Source organism: Callorhinchus milii, unplaced genomic scaffold (assembly GCF_018977255.1).
Source record: "Callorhinchus milii isolate IMCB2004 unplaced genomic scaffold, IMCB_Cmil_1.0 Scaffold4, whole genome shotgun sequence".
NCBI classification, from domain to species: Eukaryota; Metazoa; Chordata; class Chondrichthyes; order Chimaeriformes; family Callorhinchidae; genus Callorhinchus; species Callorhinchus milii.
The window spans coordinates 53,235,688-53,259,148 of NW_024704745.1; the positions used below are offsets into that span (position 1 = coordinate 53,235,688).

The following is a 23,461-nucleotide window of genomic DNA, read 5'->3' on the forward strand; positions in this document are numbered from 1 at the left end:
GGGGCGAGAGGGCGGGGCTGGGGGAGGGGGCTGGGGGCGGGCCTGGGCTGGCGGAGGGGGTGGGGCTGGGGGAGGGGGCTGGGGGAGGGGGCTGGGGGCGGGCCTGGGCTGGCGGAGGGGCGGGGGGGGGGGGGTGGGGCTGGGGGAGGGGGCTGGGGGAGGGGCGGGGCTGGCGGAGGGGGCGGGGGGGAGGGGGAGAGGCTGGGGAGGGGCGGGGCTGGCGGAGGGGGCGGGGCGGGTGGAGGGGGCGGGGCTGGGGGAGGGGGCGGGGCTGGCGGAGGGGGCGGGGGGGAGGGGGCGGGGCTGGGGGAGGGGGCGGGGCTCCGGCGGCGGCTTTCGGAAGGTTTTTCCCGCCCAGACATCAAAGGGCTGCGGCTGTTTCCGGACACGTGACTGTGGAGCTTTTCGGTGAGTGTTTGCTGTTTTATCTAATTTTATATAAAAACCGGGAACCCCCCCGGGATACACCCCCGGGAAACCCCCCCGGGAAACCCCTCCGGGATACACCCCCTCCCCCCCGGGATACCCCCCCGGGATACCCCCCCCCCCCCCGGGGTGCAGTGATCACCTCTCCCTCTCCCGCCCTCCAGGGCTGTCTGTCTGATTGTGAACCTCTGGGCTGACATAAGACCAGATGGATCAGGAAGGAGAGCAGGAAGCAGGTTGGGCAGCATTGCTGTCAGTCAGGTGTGAGAAAGTAAATAAAACAACAATTTACATTCAAAATGGGAGGATGCCTCCCGAGCATTTCACACAGCCAAACAGAGCCCAAACCGGGCGGGAATTCAAGTTGACCGAAAGCGTGGTCGACAAGGGGGAAGGCTATCAGGAACTGAATGAGACAGCAACGTTAGATGTACACAGATGGTATAATATTTTTTCAAATATACAAACTTCTTCTGATTGATTCCAGAATCAGACACAATGGAAACTGCAGTCGCTATGTACCAAACACGAGCAAGAAGAGCACAGGGTTTGCTTAAATCACGCATCGATCAAAGGCGGACAAAGATGTACTCGGCTTCTTGCCTACGTGACACAGATGAGGAAGAAAATACATCTGACGAAGAGCAGAGTAGCAGAGATGAAGGTGTACAAAGCAGTGACTCAAATGATGATAGTAAACAAGTGCAAAATCCTGTTGCTACAATACAGAGCTCAGACGAGGACAATATCAATCGAAGTAAACGTCTGAGGACATCATCGAATAATGTGTTTTCAGACAGTGACTCCAGCTCAGGCAGTGAGATTTGGAGCAAACCAGTAAGAAAGATAAAAAATAATTCACGGCGTGTGTTTGTACAGGAGGGGGAAGAAGACAGTGATAAGGAGGGAACGTCTGCCACAAATTTATCTGTAGGGACTGAAGACTTCTCACAAATAAAGAAAGAAATATCAATTGCCCGGAAGAGGAAGAGGCATTTGGAAATGAAAAGATTGTCAAAGGAGAGACGATCTCGTCACTCGAACAGTGGAATCAGAAATTTCTCTGAGGTTTGATTGCTTTATTGTCTTACAGATAAAATACCAAGAGTGAAAACACTGAACTTGAAGGGATCATCATTCAAAGCTTTCTTGCAGCTCACTGTTATTTCCAGAGTGTTCAACAAACAGTTAATTTAGCCATCAAATTATTTGTGTTGCATCAATATAAGTATCTACCTTTGACTATTACACCAAATGGTTCATTGTAAATATCTGTGCTCCGGCCAGCTCCATGTCCCCCAACCCACCCGCCCGCCATTGGTGGGAGAGCCTTCAGCCACTCTGCCCCCAACCCCTGGAATTCCATCCCCCAATCACTCCACCTCGCCCCCTCCTTAGCCTCCTTCAAGTCACATCTCTAGACCCTCCTCTTCAGCAATGCCATCGGTTACCCCTTCTCCCCCCTGACCCTAACTCGGGTCTGAAATGCTGTATACTGTCCAGCGCCTTGGGACGCCCTCCTGACGTGAAAGGCGCTATACAAATGTAATCTTGTGTGTAAGACAAACATCTAGAGCTCAGTTACTCACTAGTCTAAGAGCAATTCCATTGGTGACCCATAATTATTCTGCATTATAAGTACAGTATTTGGCCATAACAACAATTGAAATTAACATCTCCAAGTGCTTTAGATTAGTAATGAAGTGAATGCTGGCATACTGTACAAGTAAAAGAGGCAGCTGATTTACACTAGCAACATACATCAAACATCAAAATAAATAATAAACTTGTATCTAATGTAGAATGTAGTTATGTTGAAAAAATGAGGCAGTTAATTTGCACCAGATCATGAAACACCGGGTCTACTGAAGATTATATATGTTTGATGTGAGATTAACTGTCCTATAATTTCATGCTTTGTCCCCAAACAGGGGATTTATGTCAGCCACTCTGCAATTCTCTGGCATGACGTTGTCTCCAAAAATGTACATAAAGTTTGGGTCAAAATGTCCTATCTTATAGTGTGCTAGCTGAAACAGATTATTCAAAATATAACATTAACATGCCTCTAGAGATCACAGTAACTCTTGGTCAAATAGACTTTTTCTATGCTGCAAAGCTCTATGGTTCTATTCCCATAGAGCTATACGTCAAACAGATGTACATTGAAAGCAGTAAATGAGATATTAATTAACTCCTTTCAGAAAGGAGATGGATAAATATCTGGGTAACAATGGGACTGAGAGTTTTAAGGGTAAATATAGAGAATAATCAATAACACTATAATCGGGCTAGTGGAAACATGAAAGTGTTCCCTGTGGAGACAAGTGCTCAAGATGGAATTAATTACATTGTAACAAGAGTTTGTCTATTTGGGGTCTTATGGAGCTATTGCTTGTGATTAGTCAATCAATGAAGCTCAGTAGATAGAGCACATGACACAGAAAAGTTACTTAGTCCCTGTATCAGGGTGAAGAATAGAAGTGTGAATGTTTTCACTGAATTCTGACACTTTGTCTCCATTGACTATTTATCAGGAGTCAGACGAGGAGGGTGGGGCATCTTCCGTCTATGAAGTGGGAAGCTCTGACTCCGATTTTGAAAAAAGCAGTTTAAAAGACTTCATTGTGGAAGATGATGATGAGGAGGAGGAGAGTGAAGAGGAAACACAATCTGGAGAAAACCACACAAGTACACCAAAGAAACCTGAATCATCAAAATCCATACTGGCAAAATATCTACCAAACTGTAAGTAAGAAAGGATGGCTAAAACCTTTATGGTTGGCCAACAAAATAAATGTTCTTGATTGAATATTTCTTGATTCATGCCATAAATGGAGAGGTTCTTCTTGACAGGCCATGGGCCATTTCCAGCCTGTAGGCCACAGTTTGGCCACCACTGGCTTGGTGGTACCAAATTAGAAAGTAAATGTGCTAACTTGTAACCTTTTACTATTTATTTCTACAGTCCACAATGACAGTCCCTATACCCACTTCAAAAGAGTAGTTAAAGGTTTGCTGATTAATGCACTTGATGGCAATTTTCTGAAATCACTGTATGGTAAGTATCACTTTGGAAATAAAATTTTTTTAAAATAAACTTTTTGAGCCTGGAAGACATGAGATGTCAAGTTGAGGGAGAGTCCCAACTTTTTTTAAAAGCATATTTTCTACAGGTTTTGATATATTTATTGCTTGACAAATAGTCCTGAAGCATCGTGTAAGAAATTGTTTCTATAGGTTCTATGCTCTCTAGGCGAGAGCCCAATATTGTAAGAAAATTGGTTCTAAGACAGATGATCAGAATGTAAGTGGATGTATATTTAATATCTAGCATATCCTCCCCATTTTGGATCAGATGATCGTATTATCTCCTTTAGCCAAAAGTGTTTATGTTTCTAAATAATACACGTATACCACATCCTCAGGAAGGAAAATTTCAGAATCCTTGTTATGCTTGATGCTCGTAGATGTTCAGGGTATAGTAGGGAAGTAGAGGTTAGACAAACTGGTGTCAGCGGCTTCTGCATTCCCATCATATGGTGGCAGTAGTTTGATATATATATAACTAGCTGTATCCATTGCAGCTTCACTTGAAACCAAAGGATCCAATATGGAATGTAGATTGACACACAGACAGACACACAGACAGACATTTCGTCTTTATCTATACTCAGTGGGAGGACTCCTGTGGGAGGACTCTTGCTGAGCAGACCTCAGACTTCACCCTCTCTGCTCCCTCTCTCCTGACTCACTCACAAGCCCACACGCACACACCCTCATATAACCTTTCCCCTCTCCCCCTTCTCTTCCCCCAAAAAACTCTCTCACCTCCTCACTCTTACCCTCGAGAGATTACGGGACTCAGCATATTTTTTGGGGGGGTGGGAGGGAGATTTAATTTTTAAAATGTAGCATTGAATTTTTTTTCACCGGGTCTTCCCTCCTCCCCGCTCTCTGTCCCTCTCCCGATGTATCTCTCTCGAAGGATGTGTGATTTCCTGTCACTACTTTGTTGCAGAATACAATAGCAATTACCTCATATTTTGGGGCTTTTTTAACCTCATATTTTGGATTTTTTTAATATAGCTCATGAACGATAATATGCCCATGACACTCCCCAAAGCAAGACCTTTCTGATGAGGTATAAATCATGTCTTGACGTCAATCGGTTATTGGGTTCTTGGCGGACAGACACACAGACAGCCATTTTGTTTTTATCAGTATAGATAGATGTATCTCTCTGGAAGGGTGTGTAACCTCTATCACTACTTTGTTGCAGAATATCATGCATACCTTTTTTGGGGGCTTAATTAAAGCATTTTAAAATTTTTTTTAATATAGCTCATCAACGATGAGAGATCCCCTGTTCTTGGCGGACACACACACACAGACAGGCAGGTTGTCTTTATTAGTATAGATATGTGCTCAGTGTGTTCCAGCCAATTCAATGGAGTGAAAAGACACCAGGGCTTGTTGAACAGGATTAATTGAGTTGGCTGTTTGATTTTCTCCCAACTATTTATATTTTCAACAGACGGCGCTAGAAAAAAGAAATATGCCAAGGAAATACTGAGCTCATTGAATTATATGGATGACCGCTGCATTAAACCACGTCTTGTAAATTTAAAAACAACAAGTCGATGGTCGAATCGATACCAGGTACGTTCAAGTTCTCGTGAATATCTGGGATTCAGCATCTGGCAATTAAAAGTGGTAAAAGGTAATTTTAAATACAAAGGAGGCTAACTGTTGGAATCCTTGTTTAGTAACGTATGTGCTTGGTGCTCAATTTTAAAGTTTTCTTCTGATTGAAGAAACAAAACAGTTATCAGTTAGCAATTTTTGGATAATCATACTTAGTTAAATGCAAATCTGTTAATTTAAATGGCAGCTCTAATGGGAGCAAATATAAAATCTCTGTGTGCCGAACAATCACCAGTGGTTTAGTGAAACTCAGTACCCTGGAGATTCATGCATCTTGGCAAGGTTATGCTTACATTTCCAGAATCAGTAAAATGTCTCACATGGAGTAGACCATAGTAGAAATTTCACAACAGTACTCATTGTGGAACAAACTCATCATGCGTGCAATACTGTATCTAGAGTATTTCAAATGTTGGACATTCAACTCCTGGTTTGTGTAATTCCTTCTCTCTGCGAAACCTTTCCTTCATAGTTCACTCAATAACAATGAATGATACCTTACCTCCCTGCCTTCACACTTGTTCTCATCTCTTCTAACTAAGTGAAAATTGTCTGTGACATATTTCTCCTTTGGCAATGAAATACAACCCATTTATTTAGTTTGTAGAATACCTGATCTATGCATTCTTTATCATTATTATTATTATTAATCCATTTATTACTGGATTCAGCCAAGACAGGGAAAGCTAGAGCTAGGCCTACAGTTAGGATTTGACAGCAGAGGGGCGCGGGCGAGGTGGGGGTTTCAGAGATGGAAGCAAAGATCATCTGTGGATTGTGGGGCAGACTGTGTAGGGCGAATGCAGAAAGCCAGTGTTGGCAGAGCAGAGGGAGTGATCATCGGAGTAGAGTCACAGGAGATTGCAGAGGTAAGGTGGGAAACGACCATTTTCTTGTTCTCAGTTCTGGCTTAAGAAAGCGGAGGACACTAGGTTAGGGTTTTATTATTTGGAATAAAATTTAGTTGAATTTGCTCTTCCTATTGAATACTTTTTGTTGTTTTTCTGTTAAAGGAACGTATAGATTGTTATCCTACTCTGCAAGTGAAACAATATCCAGCAATTCAAAGATCCTGCCAAGCCTGTGAGCTGAAACGCACCTGTCGATTCACAGTCATCTTATCTGGACTGCTGTATAATGGCAAGAGTCTGCAGGAAGACAACTTCATGCCAAACGATGAACAGGTAAATAGAAAGGGCACAATGGAAAAGCTGACAATTCACAGTTTGTTAGGGAGGTAAAGAAGTCCTCACAACTCAAGTCTTGCAATGGATTAAAGGACTAACATTTGTATGATCTGTTAGATAATTAAATTGCTATTCATTTTTTGGAGGAACTTAAACTTGTAGTTAAAATGGTTTTATTTGCCCTTCTATTGTCTAGGTGACCGTATTATAAGTAACATAATAAACCAAGAGGTATACCACATAATTCCACTGCAGGTCAATATGGGAAGGTGTAGCAAGGCTGGAACTTGGTTTTAGCAAGATGTAAGTGAATACCGAGGTCTATGATGGAGGATATTATCAAAGTTGAAAAGAGCGGAGAGAGAACGAGTGATTAGGTGATGGTATGTTTGCCATGTTTAAAATCTACGGCTTGTTGGAAGAAGTGACACACGGAGAGTGATAAGCTGTTTGAAAGGCAGAAGGTCCTAGGAATAAATTAGTTTGATTTCAAAGCATGGAGAGTCAGCAACAGCTTACAATTTTATAGCATCTTTCATGTAGGATAGCATTTTGGAACTCTTTACAGAAACCACCTGGATCACTCAGGAAGCTGGGAAGGGGGAGGGCTTCCATTCATGCTGGAGTACAGTTCCACAGACACTGGCTATCTTCTGGCACCTCATCCTGTAACTCGGTGGTTAGAGCACTCGCTTTGCAAGTGAGAGACCTGGGTTTGATTCCCTGCAGGGCGAAACCTTGGGCAAGTTTACTTACTTCACACGCCTGATAATAATCCCTCGAAAAAAACAATAATAAATTGGTCATTTCAATCCACGACTGTTTGTGGACACTGCTGTGCGCAATTGACTGCTGCATTTCGCCCACAAATATACAGTCAATTCACTTTACAGTCTATTCTGTAAAGCGCTTTGAGACGTCTAGAAGACGTGAAAAGCGCTATATCAAATGCAAGGATTATCATTTTATTATTATCCAATTGTCCAACTTTTATGTGCGACCATGACAGTGGAACCTGCCAGCATTAGTGTTGTCGGAAAAACAGCCATAGTGTCAACTACATTTCATGCAGGGAAACTGTGGCACGGCACCTTGAGATCTAATGTTATCCCGAGGAGCACCTTTTGCAACCCCACTGTCTCGGTCACACCTAAGTGATGGACAATTGGGTGAAATATCAGAATATTCTTAGTGCCTGTGCATCTGTACTCCAGGCCAGACGCAAGCCTTCAGGAGAGGAGGTGAGAAGAGAGACAGTTGTAAGCAAGCGATATAGGTTCAGAGTTGCAAAGGGCAATTTCAGGACAGAAAATATAAACCTTGCATTTGGTATAGAATCTTATCACGTTGGAAGGACATCTCAAATTACATCACAGGATTCACCGTGAAAAGGAGTGACTGTACTTTGTAAGCAAACACGACAGCTCAATTACACACAGCAATGTCCCACAAACAGCCATGAAACAAATGACCAATTTTATTTGGGGCATTGTTGGCCAAGAAGCCGGGAGAAACTCCCTTCTCATTTCTTACCATGGGATCTTTAAGGTCCACCTGAACAGTCAGACGGAACCTCGGTTTAATGTCGCATTTGAAGGATGGACTAGATACCAGGAAGTTTTTCTTTACCCAGCAGGTAATGAAGCGCTCCAAGATGCTGCCCTGCATAAAGGGAGCTATATAAATGCAAGTTTTTGTTGTAGTTAACTGGGAACAGGTTGCCACAAAGTTTGAGGCTAGGATACTAGGCTCATTTAAAAAAGCAATTTGATGCTGTGATGGGAGGACATTCTGGTGGTGGGTGTTCTGGAGGGATGAGATCAGATGGGTCGAAGGGCTTTCTTCATCCAAACCAATCCTGTGATCTTGCGAAACTGGCTTGCTTGTGAATATTCATAGAGTCAACCACCAGGGGGCTCTGCCCAATGCAGCCACAAGTTCCAAGTGCAGCCTTTCTGCAAATCTTATTGTAAGGTTTAAATCCTTTTCTGTGGGTTGATTACAAGCAGACACTTGGATAGCCTGCTGCAGATATCTGCTGAAAATCCCATAGTATTTAAGCTTGTAAATTTTTTTACCTTCACTTAACTTCTCTTTTTAAATCAGTTTGGCTCCTGCCTTTGGACAGAAGGTTGTGCATTCAACCCCCACACTATAACTCAAGTTTATAATTAAGGCCAATTGACAGAGAGTGCATCATCGTTTGATCAGATGTTACACTGAAGTCCTTTTTACCTGTTTATGTGGATGTTAAAGATTTCATGGCACTATTTTGAACAACAACGACAAAATTACATTTATAAAGCACCTTTCACGTCGGGAGGACGTCCCAAAGTGCTGAAGAGCAAGGAGTTCTTGTCAGTATTTCTCAAAGGATTGATACTTTGGTCATCCAGGTTATTGCAGTTTGTGGATAGTTCCTGGTGAAGATTAGCTACAATATTTGCCTACATAATAATAGTCACGACATTTCATAGTAGTTCATTGTGTGAAATATTTTGAAACATTTTATTATGCGAATACTTTACCTCAAACACAAGTATTATTATTCCTGACAAAGCATTCGCAGGGCTTTTTACAAAATATACTGAACAGCATTGAAACTTTGTCATCAGGAGTGAAGAGTTGTCTTCTTTTATTTATTCACAAATATGATAATGAGTGAGGAAGTTCCTTTGTATGACACAAATCACAGGATTCCTTTCATCTATTTGCTGCTTGTTGGTTGTTGCCAGCACAGATTAGCTGCTGCATTTGCCTTCTGCTACTAGTAAGATATTCTGTCAGAATAAAAGATCCTTTGAATCTTACAACCTTCACAGCAATTAATTACTTTGTATGGCTTTACCGTATTAAAGTGAAAATTTATACAATGTTTTATCCATCTTGTTTTCTGGTTGTGTAAATCATCACTCTCACCGGCCAAACTCCAAGCTGCGTCACCCTTCAGAGACCATCAGATGGTGCTGTTGTACCTCTGCAGAGAGTCCTTTACTTTGTAAAAGCCAGAATTTTGCTACTGCGACTCTTTTAAAAACTATTAGTATCAACTTTGATAATGCTTTGTTTTTTTCTATTATTTTACCCTATGTCATTGAGCACTGATGACATCGTAAGGGATCATCTTGGAGGATTTATTGTTAGAATTGTCCATCCCATCTGCCTGTTCAGGTCGACGTGAAAGATCTCATGCACTACTCAAATAGATGGGAAGTTTTTCTTACTGCCTGACCAACAATCCTCCAAATAAAATGAGTCATTTGCTTCATGGCTGTTTGTGGGACATGTGCATAAAACACCGAGTCTGCACTTTACAATATATCCTGTGAACCTCTTTTGGACTTTCTCCCCAAGTGAAAGGTGCTATGCCAAATGTAAGGATTATTATTATAACTAAGTACCAATGTACTGTTTGCTGTATGCATTTGCTGTATGTGTTTACCTACAAATTCACAATCCACTTTACAGTAATTTCTGTTAAGCACTTTGAGATGTCCTCCAGGCGTGAAAGGCATTATATCAAATACTATTTTTTAAATATAATACACACACCATACACACACGACTCATGTTGAAGCACACAGTGTTTACTGTAGTGTCATTTGATACTAATTCAATTCCTTGTCGAAGTGATGAATCCTCCAAGCCAGAACCCCAATAATGTTATCAGGACTAACTCTTCAAACAATGATGTTCAAGATAATATCAGAAATTTAAAAAAAAGCCAGTTATAATTTTATGTGACGGAACATGGTCCCAAAGCTGAGACTTGCTGCTTTGTTTATTTTATTTAATTGAAATGCTATGCTCTGTATTTGTCTCTCATTTTTTGTGGGAAGCTTGTCTTCAGTTTATCAAAGTTTTCTTTAAAACTATCACTGTTCTAGAGAATGAAAGTTGGCAATGTGTGCAAGGAGCGAACAGAAATCTACCACAGTCTGAAGCATTTTAAATACAATCTGTACCAGAAGTGCTGTGAAACTGTCCAAAGTGACACTCATCCAGACGAACAGGCGAAAGACACGATTGATCGGCTCTACAAATGTCTGGACGAACATCAGTGGATTGAAGAGGTAAACACTTTTCTTGAAATGTGGCTTAATTTTAATTTATTATCTTATATATCAGAGGCCTTAATCCTTTGGATAAGGTTTTAAATCGAGGTCCCGTCTGCTTGTTCAGGTGGATGTGAAAGATCTCATGTCATTTTTCACAGGGAGAAGGGAGTTTCAAATAAAATTGGCCATTCGCTTCATGGCTATGTGCAAATGCTTCATTGCTATGTGCAAATTGGCTGCTACGTACAAACTAAATGGTCACTACACTTTATAGCAAATCCTGTTAAGTGTTTTGAGACGTCCTCTTGATGTGAAAGGCATTGTATCAAATGCAAGGTTTTATTATTAAATTCCACCTTGGTTTGGTATGATGATTTTTCCATAAAATATGAAACTGTGCAGAATTTGGTCATACTTTGGAAATTGATTTGTTTTAAGAACTTGCAGAAAATTCCAGCTTCCAAATTGACTGAATTTAAGAATTTTCCACAGCATTGCGTGATCTTAAATATTGAGACAGAATTGGTTTTACAGGCAAAGACTAGATAGAATCCTGGGTCCTAGGAGCGTGTACATCACTGTCAGCGCGATATCACTTTGGCTGGGTCACTGAAAAAACAATCTGAACAGCTAATGTCATTCTTGTAATGCAGTATTGGCTGTGTTTGCACAGCGGTGTGAGTGAAAAGCTATATTTTCACTGCCTGTCCCCCTTACTGTGAAGTCAGAGCTCAACTTGTGGGTACTTGACCACTGGTAACCTGGACTTCTTAAGCTCTTGTTTTGGCTGCGGTTGCTTGGTTTTATCTCCCTCTCTGGTTGATTTGCTGCTTCCTTTCGTGAATGCTGCATTTCCACAGGGACAACAATTATCACTCCCTAAACTGCTTCAGTGCTTTTTGGATGTATTTACTCCATGTGCTGAATTGGCAGACTTTTCAGGAGCAGCAGAGACTTTGTAGAGTGTATTATTTATACCTGTGAGATTCGCAGCCAGCCAAACAAACAAATGAAAGAGGATATTGAATGTCTGGATGATACCAGAGATGACTTTCTAACTAATTGTATGCATCACACAGTAACGGTGAAATCCCAGTTGGACAGAGCACATTGGGATGGGAGCATCTGTGTAATACAGAATTTATTTCACTAATGGCAGTACGCTTCCAATACACAGATGATTAATTCACAAGTGGCTTGTTATGATTGGGTTCTGAGTTGAAACAAATGTATCCCTCCAGCTTCAATACAGTCAGTGGAGCAGCCCACAAGAGAGGAAGAGTAACACAAATTTGACAATAATACAGTAGGGTTGAAGACGTTTTTGTCGGGAAATCACCGTGTAAAATTGTATCAGAAATGTGGATATGGATGTGAAGTAAATCTCTCGGGAACCTCAAGTGCATCACACCAACTTATAGGAGCACAAGCACTCCAGGACGCTGCCCCAAATGAAGGGCACTATATAAATGCAAGTTGTTGTTGTTGGCTCCAACCGGATGTTTGGCTGGAGCTGGGATTGCATGCGATTGCCTGGAGGCGATGCACTTTACCTCCCGAGTTGCTTTTTTCAGCACGAGGTGCTATTTAAACTGCCAGTGTCCCAACCAGTGCTTTAACAATCTGATTTTGTCAAATCGACAATTACACATCTAGAACAATAACATTTTAGTAATAAACCCTTGATGAGAAGCCCTGATGGAGTGCTGGGTGAAGGCGCTGCCCAGTGTAGCGCTTAGGTTGCGAGTCCAATTCCTGGTCTGGAACAAGTTTGGCTGAAGTGTGGTAGAGCAGTTAACTTAACAGTAGTATCCTTGGGATCACGGAGGGGAAAATCAGCCAGGGTTCCTGCTACTAATTGCTATCCATTGACCTCTTCCTACCACCACCACTGGAATGTTCATGCATGTGGAGATTAGGAGAACATGTGGCTGTGTTGTTCATAGCAGTTAAATAGTCTGCTGAGGCTCCAGCATTGCTTGTTGAAGAACGGCCACTCAGGCTCAATACTGCACGAAAGTCAGGACTAATGGAAATGTACCCTAGCAGGAATTTATAATAATAAGTGTTACGTTTAATAATGTAACTTTGAACTCACAGTCTAGGCTGACACTCCAGAGCAGTCCTGGGGCTAAGCTGCATTGTCCAGGGTGCCATTCTTAGGATGAGACGTTAAACCAAGGACCTATCCGCTGGTTCAGTTGGATGTTAAACAGCCCTGTTTACAAGATCACAAGATTGGCCTGCAAAAAGAGGAGGTTTCTCCTAGTGTGCAAATTGTCTGCCGTGTTCACAAACCAAATGCAGTCACTACGCTTCACAGTATATCCTGCGAAGCACATTTGAGATGTCCTTCCCAACATGCGATAATAAATGTAAGGATTATTATTATATATCACCTTTAATGTTGGGAGGATATCTAAAACCGCTTCACAAGATTTATTGTAAAGTGTAGTGACTGTGTATTTAGTAGGTGAACATGACAGCCAATTTGCACATAGCAATGTCTCACTAACAGCCATGACCTGGGCCAATAGAAAAGTGTGGTGCACTTTTCCCGCGGAACCTGCTACAAACACCCACCTCCGCTACAAACACCCACCTCCACTGCAACCACCCACCTCCGCTACAAACACCCACCTCCGCTACAAACACCCACCTCCGCTACAAACACCCACCTCCGCTACAAACACCCACCTCCGCTACAAACACCCACCTCTGCTACAAACCTGCTATAAATGTAGTTTCCGGCCCGCGGGCCTCCGGGCTGTTTACCTTACATCACTGTGGGAGGGGCAGCTCCAGACGCCCATGTGCGGTGCTGCACAAGTGGCAAATGGGCTTCACTCGGAAGCCCCGCTGTTATGATTGTCTGTGTGTGCATGTTTATGAGTGTCTGTGTGTCATTGTGTGTGCGTGTGTATATAAGTGTGTATGATTGTCTGTGTGTATGTGTCTCTATATGCATTTGTGAGTGTGTGTGTGTGTATATCTGTGTGTGTCTCTCTCTCTCTGTGAGTGTCTGGGCGAGTATGTCTACGTGACTGTGCGTCTCTCTCTGAGAACGTGTGTCTCTCTCTGTGTCTGTGTGTGTGTGTGTCTCTCTCCATGTCTGTGTCGACATCCTCACCCTCACTGAAACCTGGCCCATCCCAGATGACACCTTCCCCCTGTGCGTGGTCACTCCAACAGGCTACACCTTCCATCATACCCACGACCTAACCGGTGGTGGTGTGGCTCTCATCTCCCGGTCTTCACTCGGCCTATCTCATTACTCCTCCAGAAGTCCTTCCCCTCCTTTGGAAATATGTATTATTTCCATACGTTTAGTTTTTAATCAATAAAGTGAAAACATGTAGGTTGGCAGTAAAATGTACCTCAATAGAATCAATCAACTCCCCGCCATTTTCTACAACATTTGTCAAACATTTCCCCGCAATGTTCCGCAAAAATTTCGAATCTTCCCGCAAAGCTGCGCAAATATTTCCAAACGTTTCTATTGACACAGGTCATGACCAATCCCATCTGGGAGATTGTTGGCCAGGACACCAGGAGAAACTCTTCATGAATACTTTTTATGAGAAAAAGAGCAAATCCCACATTAATAAGATTTTTTAAAAAATGTTTTTGTCATTTTTTTCCCTGGGAGATTTGCAGCTGAGATGAAGTTAGTTGCTATTAGTATTTTTTCTTACTTGGGTCAGTATGTGCTCTTGCAAGCATTGTTAACAAACTGGTACAATCTCCTGTCCAAAAATGCATGAGAAATGCTTAAACAAAGCACAATGACGGATTCAGTTGAAAAAAAATCTCAGCAGCGTTGTTATTGAACAGCTGTTATCCGGACAATATGTATAAAATGTAGCCGTTATCACTTAGTTATATTAAAAAGACATAACTTCCACAATGGCACCATCTGTTAGTCCTTTACCCTGATCAGAAATCTTCCTCCTTCCCCATGCAGAGTACTCAGTGTTGCCATTTGCTGGATCCGAGCCATGGATTAGAATTTCCTTGCATACCAGAGTTTTCTCATGTTGTTTAAAGGGACAGAGTACCCATCGTCCTTATTCGCTTTGCCCTGGTATTTTTCTTTTCTCGTCGCAAAAAAANCAGTCACACCACTTTACAGTAAATCTTGTGAAGCACCTTTGAGATGTCTTGACAACGTGATAAGGTGCTGTATCAAATGGAAGGATTATTACTATAATTTTCTCCACTCCAGTATTTCATTCCTCTTTACCTCTTACTGGGATATGGTTGCATTTGTGCTGTTTCCTGGCCCTGGGAATGTACTTTCTTCAAAAGGTCACTAAACAGGGAAGAGGCCTTCCAGTTTGTGGCTCCAGTCAACTGAGTGAAGCTCTTAGAGACGCCCTCCTGATAGGAGAGATATATTAATGTAACGTACCAGCTCAACTCTGGGAAAGCAAGTATTAAACAAAAAGCAAAGTTACAGCCTGACTGATGTAGGACCTACAATTTATTAATTTGAATTTGCTCATCTTGTGAGAGGGGGTGGGGTCACAAAATGACAGTTTTAGAACCTGAGACAAACTAAATACCTGGACAGAGACGTGGCCTGCTTTTTTTCAATTCGTTAAAGTACTCTTTAAGGAATCCCACAAATTTTACCCCAATATTTTGCTCAGTCCCATCAATAGGCAACTGTTTTGTCCTTTGTTAAAGTGTGAGGAGCATGCGATCTATTAGCTTGACAAACTCTTTGGATCATTTGCTGTGCAAGGTTTACCAAACACCACAATCAATCAGCGCGCCCTTCATCCGACTTTAGTGGGAAAAAAACAGCCGGTTATTCCTGCTGACTGATGTTTGCGCCTTTCGCAGGCCAGTGCACCAGCAGCACCAATGAGAATCAGCCTGTTGCCCTTCAACTAAACCTTTCAGGCGACAGCAGTCGGTGTTGGTAATCATACAGCTGATCACAGGTGTCGTTGCAGGAGATTTGAGATTTTAGCGGTGGGGAAGTGAGAGCGAAGCACACTGTGAACAGAGGGGTCTGATCATAAGAAAGTTGTACCAGACGGTCACAGATTTGTTCTTGTCTGGGAGGAGTGGGGGGAGAGTGAAAACGAAACACGCTGTGAATGGAGGGATCTGATAGTAAGAAAGCCTGATCAGACGGAGCTGTATAAAACTGAATGTTTTTCAATCTGCTTGCTGTAATACACGCTGTACTGCACTGCATATATAGCAACAGGAGTAGGCCATTCAACCCATCATAACTCCTACACTGTTTTATTGGTACATGCAGCTCTTTATCTTACTTCATTCTATTTCTCTGTCACTTTTCTATATGTCTTAACACCCTCACTTCCCAATTATTGTATTGATCTCTCTCACCGTCTCCACTTTGTTGCCTCTAACGGTTTCTCCTGCAGCCCCCGCACTGTCACGTCTGGCGTCCTCCAGGGCTCTGTCCTTGGCCCTCTCCTCTTTAATATCTACACGCTCCCCCTTGGTGACATCATCCGCAGACATGGGGTCAACTTCCACATTTATGCGGATGACACCAAACTCTATCTTTCTGCCTCCACCCTCAACTCCAGGACCACTGCTGTGCTGACAGACTGCCTGTGGACATCAAGTCCTGGATGAGGGCAAATTTCCTACAGTTGAATATGAACAAGACTGAGATGCTCCTGATTGGCTCACGCCAGCGCCTCAGCATCTCAAGCTCTGGAGCATCAACCTCCATGGTTGCTCACTTCAACTCACCAAGCCAGTCAGGAACCGAGGTGTCTTGTTTGACCCTCAACTGTCTTTTCTCCCCCCATTCCAGGCAGGGCGAAACCTTGGGCAAGTTTCCTTACTCCACACGCCTAATAATAATCCCTCCAAAAAACAAAAACAATATTAAATTGGTCATTTTCAATCTACGACTGTTTGTGGGACATTGCTGTGCGCAATTGGCTGCCGCGTTCGCCCACAAATATACAGTCAATTCACTTTACAGTGTGTTCTGTGAAGCGCTTTGGGACGTCCTCCCGACGTGAAAAGCGCTATATCAAATGCAAGGATTATTATTATTATTATTATTCAAGCCATGACCCGCTCTGCCTTCCCTCACCTCCGTAACATCGACCGACTCCGCCACTACCTCACCGCTGAAACTCTTGTTCATGCCTTCATCACCTCCAGGCTCGACTATGCAAATGCACTGCTTGTTGGCTTTCCCAACTCCTCCCTCCACAGGCTGCAGATAATCCAGAACTCTACAGCCCGTGTCCTCTCCCGCACCAAACTCCATGACCCCATCTCCCCCACTCTCGCCCGACTCCTTTGGCTCCCTATCCTTCAAAGGATCCAGTTCAAGATCCTGGTCCTCACATACAAAGCCCTCCATGGCCTCGCCCCATCCTACCTCTGCGACCTCCTAACCCCCCTACCAACCCGCCGGCTCCCTCTACTCAGCCGGCTCTGGCCTGCTCCACGTCCCCCGACCCACCCGCCCCACCGTTGGCAGGAGAGCCTTCAGCTACTCTGTCCCCAACCTCTGGAATTCCATCCCCCAATCACTTCGCCTCGCCCCCTCCTTAGCCTCCTTCAAGTCCCGCCTCAACACCCTCCTCTTCGACCATGCTATCGGCCAACCCCCCTTCCCCTCCCCTCCCTTACTCCCCAGGAGGACGTCCTCCTCACGTGAAAGGCGCGATACAAATGTAATCTTGTTGTTGTTGTTGATCTTCCTTTCAAACATTTCTGTTCATTTTGAGTCTTCGTACTTACTGCACTGCAATATAATGCACACCTCACTGAACAATAATGTACGCTGTGCTGCCACACACTCTGTACTGTAATGCACGCTCCACTGAACTGCAATACATGCTGTGCTGTCAAACACACTACTGTGATGCATGCTTCACTGAACTGTGATGCACGCTGTGGTGTTGTACACTGTACCATATTGCATGCTCCACTGAATTGTATTACATGCTGTTCTATCAACACACTGTACAGTAATGCATGCCACAGTCTACTGAAATGCGTGTTCCTCTAAACTCTAATATATATATTACAGGTTTATTATATTTGTTTGGCTTTAGGGAATGTCCTCATTACCGAGTATTTTCCGCTGATCTCAATGTTGCTCCTCGATCCTAGACGAGGTGCGCAGTTTCCTATTAGGTACAATCGACAAAGCACAGATCATCCTGGAATGAAAAATTGGCAAACTGGGATTTCATTGTTCAGCATTATACAGGAGGCAAATTAATATCAACAACCTCACCAGTTTTGTTTTCCAATTATAATAATTTAAGTAATCATGTACCCTCTGCATAGGATGCTGGCAAAATCCTGCAATGGATTGAATCCAAATTAAAACTGAAAAATAGATAGAAATTCACGAACAGTTTCAATGTTGACTTCAGCAACAAGACTCTTGCTTAAACTGTCGGACAATCACAAGCAGCTCTAACACTTCCTTTCTCTTCCTGCAGAGCTGCTGTGCGAAGGCTTGTCCTTCCTCACAGATAAAGGTTTTCATAGTCGGTATGGACTCTGAAAACTCTACTCTTGGTCTTTGAACTTAATGCATCTTACAATTTTGGAGGTCTTTGAACCTCAAAGAGTTATTTGATGCATGGGGATGGGGAGGGGTGAACTGACAATTGACCTTTGAAGGCTACGCTCATTTAATTCATCCAGGGGTGCCTCAGCATTTGTTGATGGACACTGCCTTTTGATTCCAGCAGAGAGTACTGTGAACACACTGCTTGGTTTACACACTACTTGTTCACACCTTGGTGTGAATGGAACTTCATAGAATCAGTGAAATGGTAGTCTTTTTGAAAATCTGCTTTGTTATTGTATGTTGATCCCCTCTGTTATTCCAATTTTTCTTTTATATAAGAATGCACTAGATGAAATGTATTTTTAAATCATCACACAACTCCCTTTTTCCTGTTTGCATATTAATAATAATCCTTGCATTTGATATAGCACCTTATGACATCAAAAGGTCTCAAGGCACTTCACAGGTATCGTGACTTTGTACACAAATGCAGAAGCCACTTTCCATATAGCAATATCCTACAAACGGGCATGAAGTGAATGACCTATTTTTTCTGAGGGATGGTTGGCCAGGATGCAAGGAGAAATCCCTTTTCTTTTCAAGCAGTGTCCACCTGAACAGGCAGATGAAACCTCGGTTTAATGTCTCGTCTGACAGACAGCACCTCTGACAATGTGGTATTTTTCTACCGTTGTACTGGAGTGTCAATCTAGACTATATGAGCTGACGGGGGGGCTTGAATCCAAACTTTCTGAGTCTTAAGTCAAGAGTGCTAAAGCCTACGTCAGGTTGACACCTTCAAATTCAGTTACTACACTATAATAATACCAATAATAATAATAATTCTTGCATTTGATATAGTGCTTTTCACGTCTTCTAGACGTCTCAAAGCGCTTCACAGAATATGCTGTAAAGTGAATTGGCTGTTTATTTGTGGGTGAAACAACAACAACAACTTCGATTTATATAGAGCCCTCCACGCCAGAGGGCGTCTCAGAGCACTTTACAGTAACAGATCCCGGGGCCGAGCCAGGGGGAGGGGGAGGAAGGTGACCAAAGGCGCGGTCGTAAAGAAAGGTCTTCAGCAGAGACCTGAAAATGGGAAGGGGGGGAGCGAGACGAAGGGAGTGAGGAAGGGAGTTCCAGAGCCTCGGGGCATAACGGCTAAACGTTTGACGTGATGAAATGATACATCAAATGCAAGAATTATTATTATACTGTGGTACAAGCTTCAACATCATTCTGCTGTTTGTCTTGTACACACTCTACTTTTGACTGATAGACATTTCTTAATCACACTCTTATTAGGCTTCTTATAAAGTTCTTAAGTTTGTTCTCTCTCATGCATTTGTGTAATTACACAAATTGGAACAATGTTTAGAAACAGCATATTCCAGTTATTGTCTCCTTTCTGCATCCATTTCGAAAACTAGCGATCGTTGTATTACATGTTTAAAGTTGCGAATTCAGTTATAAACACACAATAAAATGATCATAGGTTTTAACCATTAGAGTCTCATTCAAGCCCTGAACTTTCTCTGGGTTATATCTGGATAGCGTTTATTCGAAAATAACCAATGGATTTTCACGATAGAGCAACAAGTTGTTGCTGTGAGCAGCAGAGTCCTACTTACTGGGGAAGCCCTAATGTTCCATCGCTGGTCTTTGCTGAGTTAGCGCTGGGTAGCAGTAGGAGCACTGCAGTTGACTTGGCACCCCCAAGTTAGCAGAACAATGAATGCCAGGATGCCTGATCCTGATCATTTTGCCCTACGCCCCCTGCCCCACAGAGTCAAATAGCCCAGCAATACTCACTGGCAAGGCTCACAGAATCCTGCTGGTAATAATAATAATAATAATAATAATAATCCTTGCATTTGATATAGCGCTTTTCACGTCTTCTAGACGTCCCAAAGCGCTTCACAGAATATACTGTAAAGTGAATTAACTGTATATTTGTGGACGAACGCGGCAGCCAATTGCGCACAGCAATGTCCCACAAACAGTCATGGATTGAAAATGACCAATTTATTATTGTTTTGTTTTTTGGAGGGATTATTATTAGGTGTGTGGAGTAAGGAAACTTGCCCAAGGTTTCGCCCTCTGCCTGGAATTGACCTCAAGTCTCTCACTTGCAAAGCGAGTGCTCTAACCACTGAGCTACAGGACTCCATGCCAATGGAACTGTAGAAATAAGACATGAAATGCTTTAGGGGAGACCATGGGCGGCTACATGTATCGCTGACAGAATTTGGTCCCAAAGGTGCTTCCTGAAGACTTGATGGTCACTCTGGAAATGTTTTCACGCACAGAATAGTTAGGATGTGGAATGCCGTGCTGGGAACAGTGGTTGAGGTAGAATCCATATTAGCATTCAAACGGGAATTAGATAAATACTGTTCCTAAAAAGGAATCGACTACAGGGGTGTGGGAAAAGGGCAGTTAAATGGGACTGAAGGATTTCTCTTTAAAAGAGCCAACTTGGTTACGGAGTAATATGCAGTACAAACTTTCTATGGTTCTAATGATATACCACACCCAGGAAATATAGTGCCTCCCCCTGCTGAGAATTGGACATTGATGTTGATCAACTGCAAGGATTATTATTGTTATATTATCATATGTTGCCAAAAATAGTAATCTTTTGTTGCATCTTTATAACAACAAAAAGATTGCTATTTTTAGGAATCATCTTATAATAATAATAATCCTTGCTTTTGATATAGCGCCTTATCACAGATAGATTGCAGGATGGTACAATACTGAGACAAACTTTTTAAGTTGTCTAGATTTTTTTATGTTGAATCACCTTGGTGAATCTTAACAACTTATTCGGTTTTAATAAAGTTGCAATAGGAAGATTTGTCTTATTTATGGAAAAAGTTGTGGTATAAATTAATGCTTATTCCTGATTTTGTCAGATATTATCAGAATTACAATACAACAAATACAAATTATTACATTTGGTGTAGAGCCTTTCATATTAGGAGGATGTTTCAAAGTATTTCACAGCATATACTGTAAAACATAGTGACTTTGTATTTGTATGTGAAGGCAGCAGCCAATTTACACACAGAATATCCCACAAACGGCCACGGGTGAGTGACCAATTTTATTTAGGGGATTGCTACCCAGAACACTGGGAGAAACTCCCTTCTCTTTTTTGTTGTTTTTGAATAATGCCATGGGAACTTTAACAGGCAGACAGGATCTCGATTTAATGTCTTGTCCTATTACTCGTATTCTTACTCTAAGAAAACCCAGGTCTTCAGGGCTCAGTGTCCAGATATTGTAGAGACAGATATTTTGTGGCACTTCATATAACTGCTTAACCACTGAGAACACAGACATGGTAGTGTGAGTACACAATCCTTGCATTTGATATAGCGTCTTATCACGTTATTCAGAGGTTTCAAAGCGCTTCACAGAAAATACTGTAAAATCAATTGACTGTGTATTTTGTGGGCGAAATGCAACAGGCAGTTGCTCACAGCAGTAAACCTCGACTGACAGATGAGTTGCGGATCTTCCACCAAAACTATCCAAATTGCTTTATGATAACATCCCCCCGAAAGGAGTGGTGGGGCGTGGGGTCAATTCATCTTCCCCGACTCTGCAACTGTATCCTAAGATGCAGAAAAAAATTTCATCCTATAAATCTGGATAGGTTTTGAACCCATGTGCCAGAGGTGAAATGTCAGCAGGTTGCATTATCCAGTCAGTATCTTAAGCATCTTTTGAATGTAGCGAACGCTCAGTTTGGATAACATGGTGGCCCATTATGTTGGTGCTGACCCTCAGTGCTCTAGACACCCCTAGTTCTTTGCGTGCTCAATTTCTTCTCACAAGCCAGGTTTGGATGAGGAAGACTCTACAACCCATTTTATCTTATTCTTCCAGAACAAACACCAATCCTACCTATCCCACCATCAAGCTGTGATCTCAGTTTCTGGTCAGAAGCCACCCACTTTTCCATAATAAAGGAGGGAAAGGGTCACGGACAGTCACCTTAACTATTCTGGGACCTCCCTGCAGTTAGATAGAGAGTGGCATAGGCAGAGGACCAGAAGCCAGTCACTGGAGATGAGTAAAGCAAACACTCAAAATGGCTTGTCCTTTCTTCCCCCTTCCTGTTTCTTTGTCCCCTCCCCCCAATAACAGCACTTTTGTAGGCCATTAACTGGTTCTTGATGCACTTTTTGTTTGCTGTCCACCTCCATTCTTGCCGTAGGTGGAGGTCACCAGATTTACAGGGTTTTCCATCTTGGCTCCAGTAAGCAGCCTCCTTGTGACTGAACCAATCTGGCCAGGTAATCCTGCTGTTGAATCAAGGCAACAACTCTGAAATATTCTGGCCAAGACCCAATCGCCGTGGTAATGTTAAACAGAAACTGACTGTGTTCAACGAGACCTATGTAATTGGTTCCAGTTGTGACTGTTGCAAACATGTCATTCTTATTAGCAACTGTGACCATGCTGGCAGGTGACTACCTTGTTTCTGGTTTGTGATCAGAGAAAGTCACCAGGCCAGTCTTCACTATGATTGTTTGTTGTTCATGGTTTTCTCTACCTTTCGTCTGTGAAACATGTTAATAAAACCAAACCCTTTTCTTCTTGTCCTGCAGGAATACAAGCATTTTGAATATGTTCTGAATAACGCTGACGATTTCCGTAAAGAGAAGCTTTTTGAATAAATCTTCTGCACTTGAGAGACTGCACTGAGGAAAGCAGAAAAAAAGGACGTTATTGTATTTTTAAACTATTTGCAGTTTCCTCCTCCTTCCTCACCTCCCTTCTCCTTTGCGGGCTCCTTTCCTTCAGCAGGGTGGGCGGGTGGGTAGGTCAGGCAGTCTGTACTGCATATTACTCCGTTACTGCCCATTCTTGACTACCAGTGTGGCACACAAATCCACGGTTGTTTGATTGCGAGGCAGGCAGACACTTTGTGGCCAGTAACTCCAGGCTGCCCAGACAGTTTCTGGTTTTATTTGAACTTAAATTTACTGCTGTTTTACTGTGGACCTGACAAGGGTGGCCAATTGTATTCACAGGAGGTCCACTTGGCTTGTTCAGCAAGGGATAGGATACTGCGGGGTGTGCGAACACTCCCAATCTGGATAAGAGAACTTCAGGGTTTTGTTCCAGTCGACGGGTCTAGGAAACACCTGACTTTGTCTCCATTGTTCAGCTCCACACCATAATTAATACTTCTGTCCACTTTCAATCATTAGTTTCTCAATCTTATGGATTCAATTGTGCTCAATTTAATTGAATCACCACCCCCATCCTTCCATTGCTCACTTCGATCTGTTTCTCCTGCTGCTTGCTTCCACTACCATTTTTGGCCATAGCTTCCCTTTTCCTCCATTCATACTTGCAATATCTATACTTTGTCCACTTTGGCTATTTACAACAACAGCATTACATTTGTATAGCGCCTTTCACGTCAGGAGGACGTCTAAAGGCGCTGGACAGAGTGCAGCATTTCAGACCCGAGCTGGGGCGGAGGGAGGGGAAGGGGGCTGGCCAATAGCTTAGTCGAAGAG

At 42.8% G+C, this 23,461-nt stretch overlaps 1 protein-coding gene across 1 annotated transcript; it reads left to right on the forward strand.

Moving 5' to 3' along the window:
* Window positions 1-305: 305 nt before the first annotated feature.
* Window positions 306-22,646, forward strand: ccdc82 (coiled-coil domain containing 82). Its single transcript, XM_042334373.1, has 8 exons — window positions 306-408; window positions 914-1,494; window positions 2,964-3,174; window positions 3,395-3,487; window positions 4,964-5,088; window positions 6,147-6,317; window positions 10,208-10,393; window positions 22,541-22,646. The coding sequence occupies exons 2-8, from the start codon at window positions 925-927 to the stop codon at window positions 22,607-22,609; spliced, it is 1,425 nt and encodes a 474-aa protein (XP_042190307.1). The 5' UTR covers window positions 306-408; window positions 914-924; the 3' UTR covers window positions 22,610-22,646.
* Window positions 22,647-23,461: the final 815 nt, after the last annotated feature.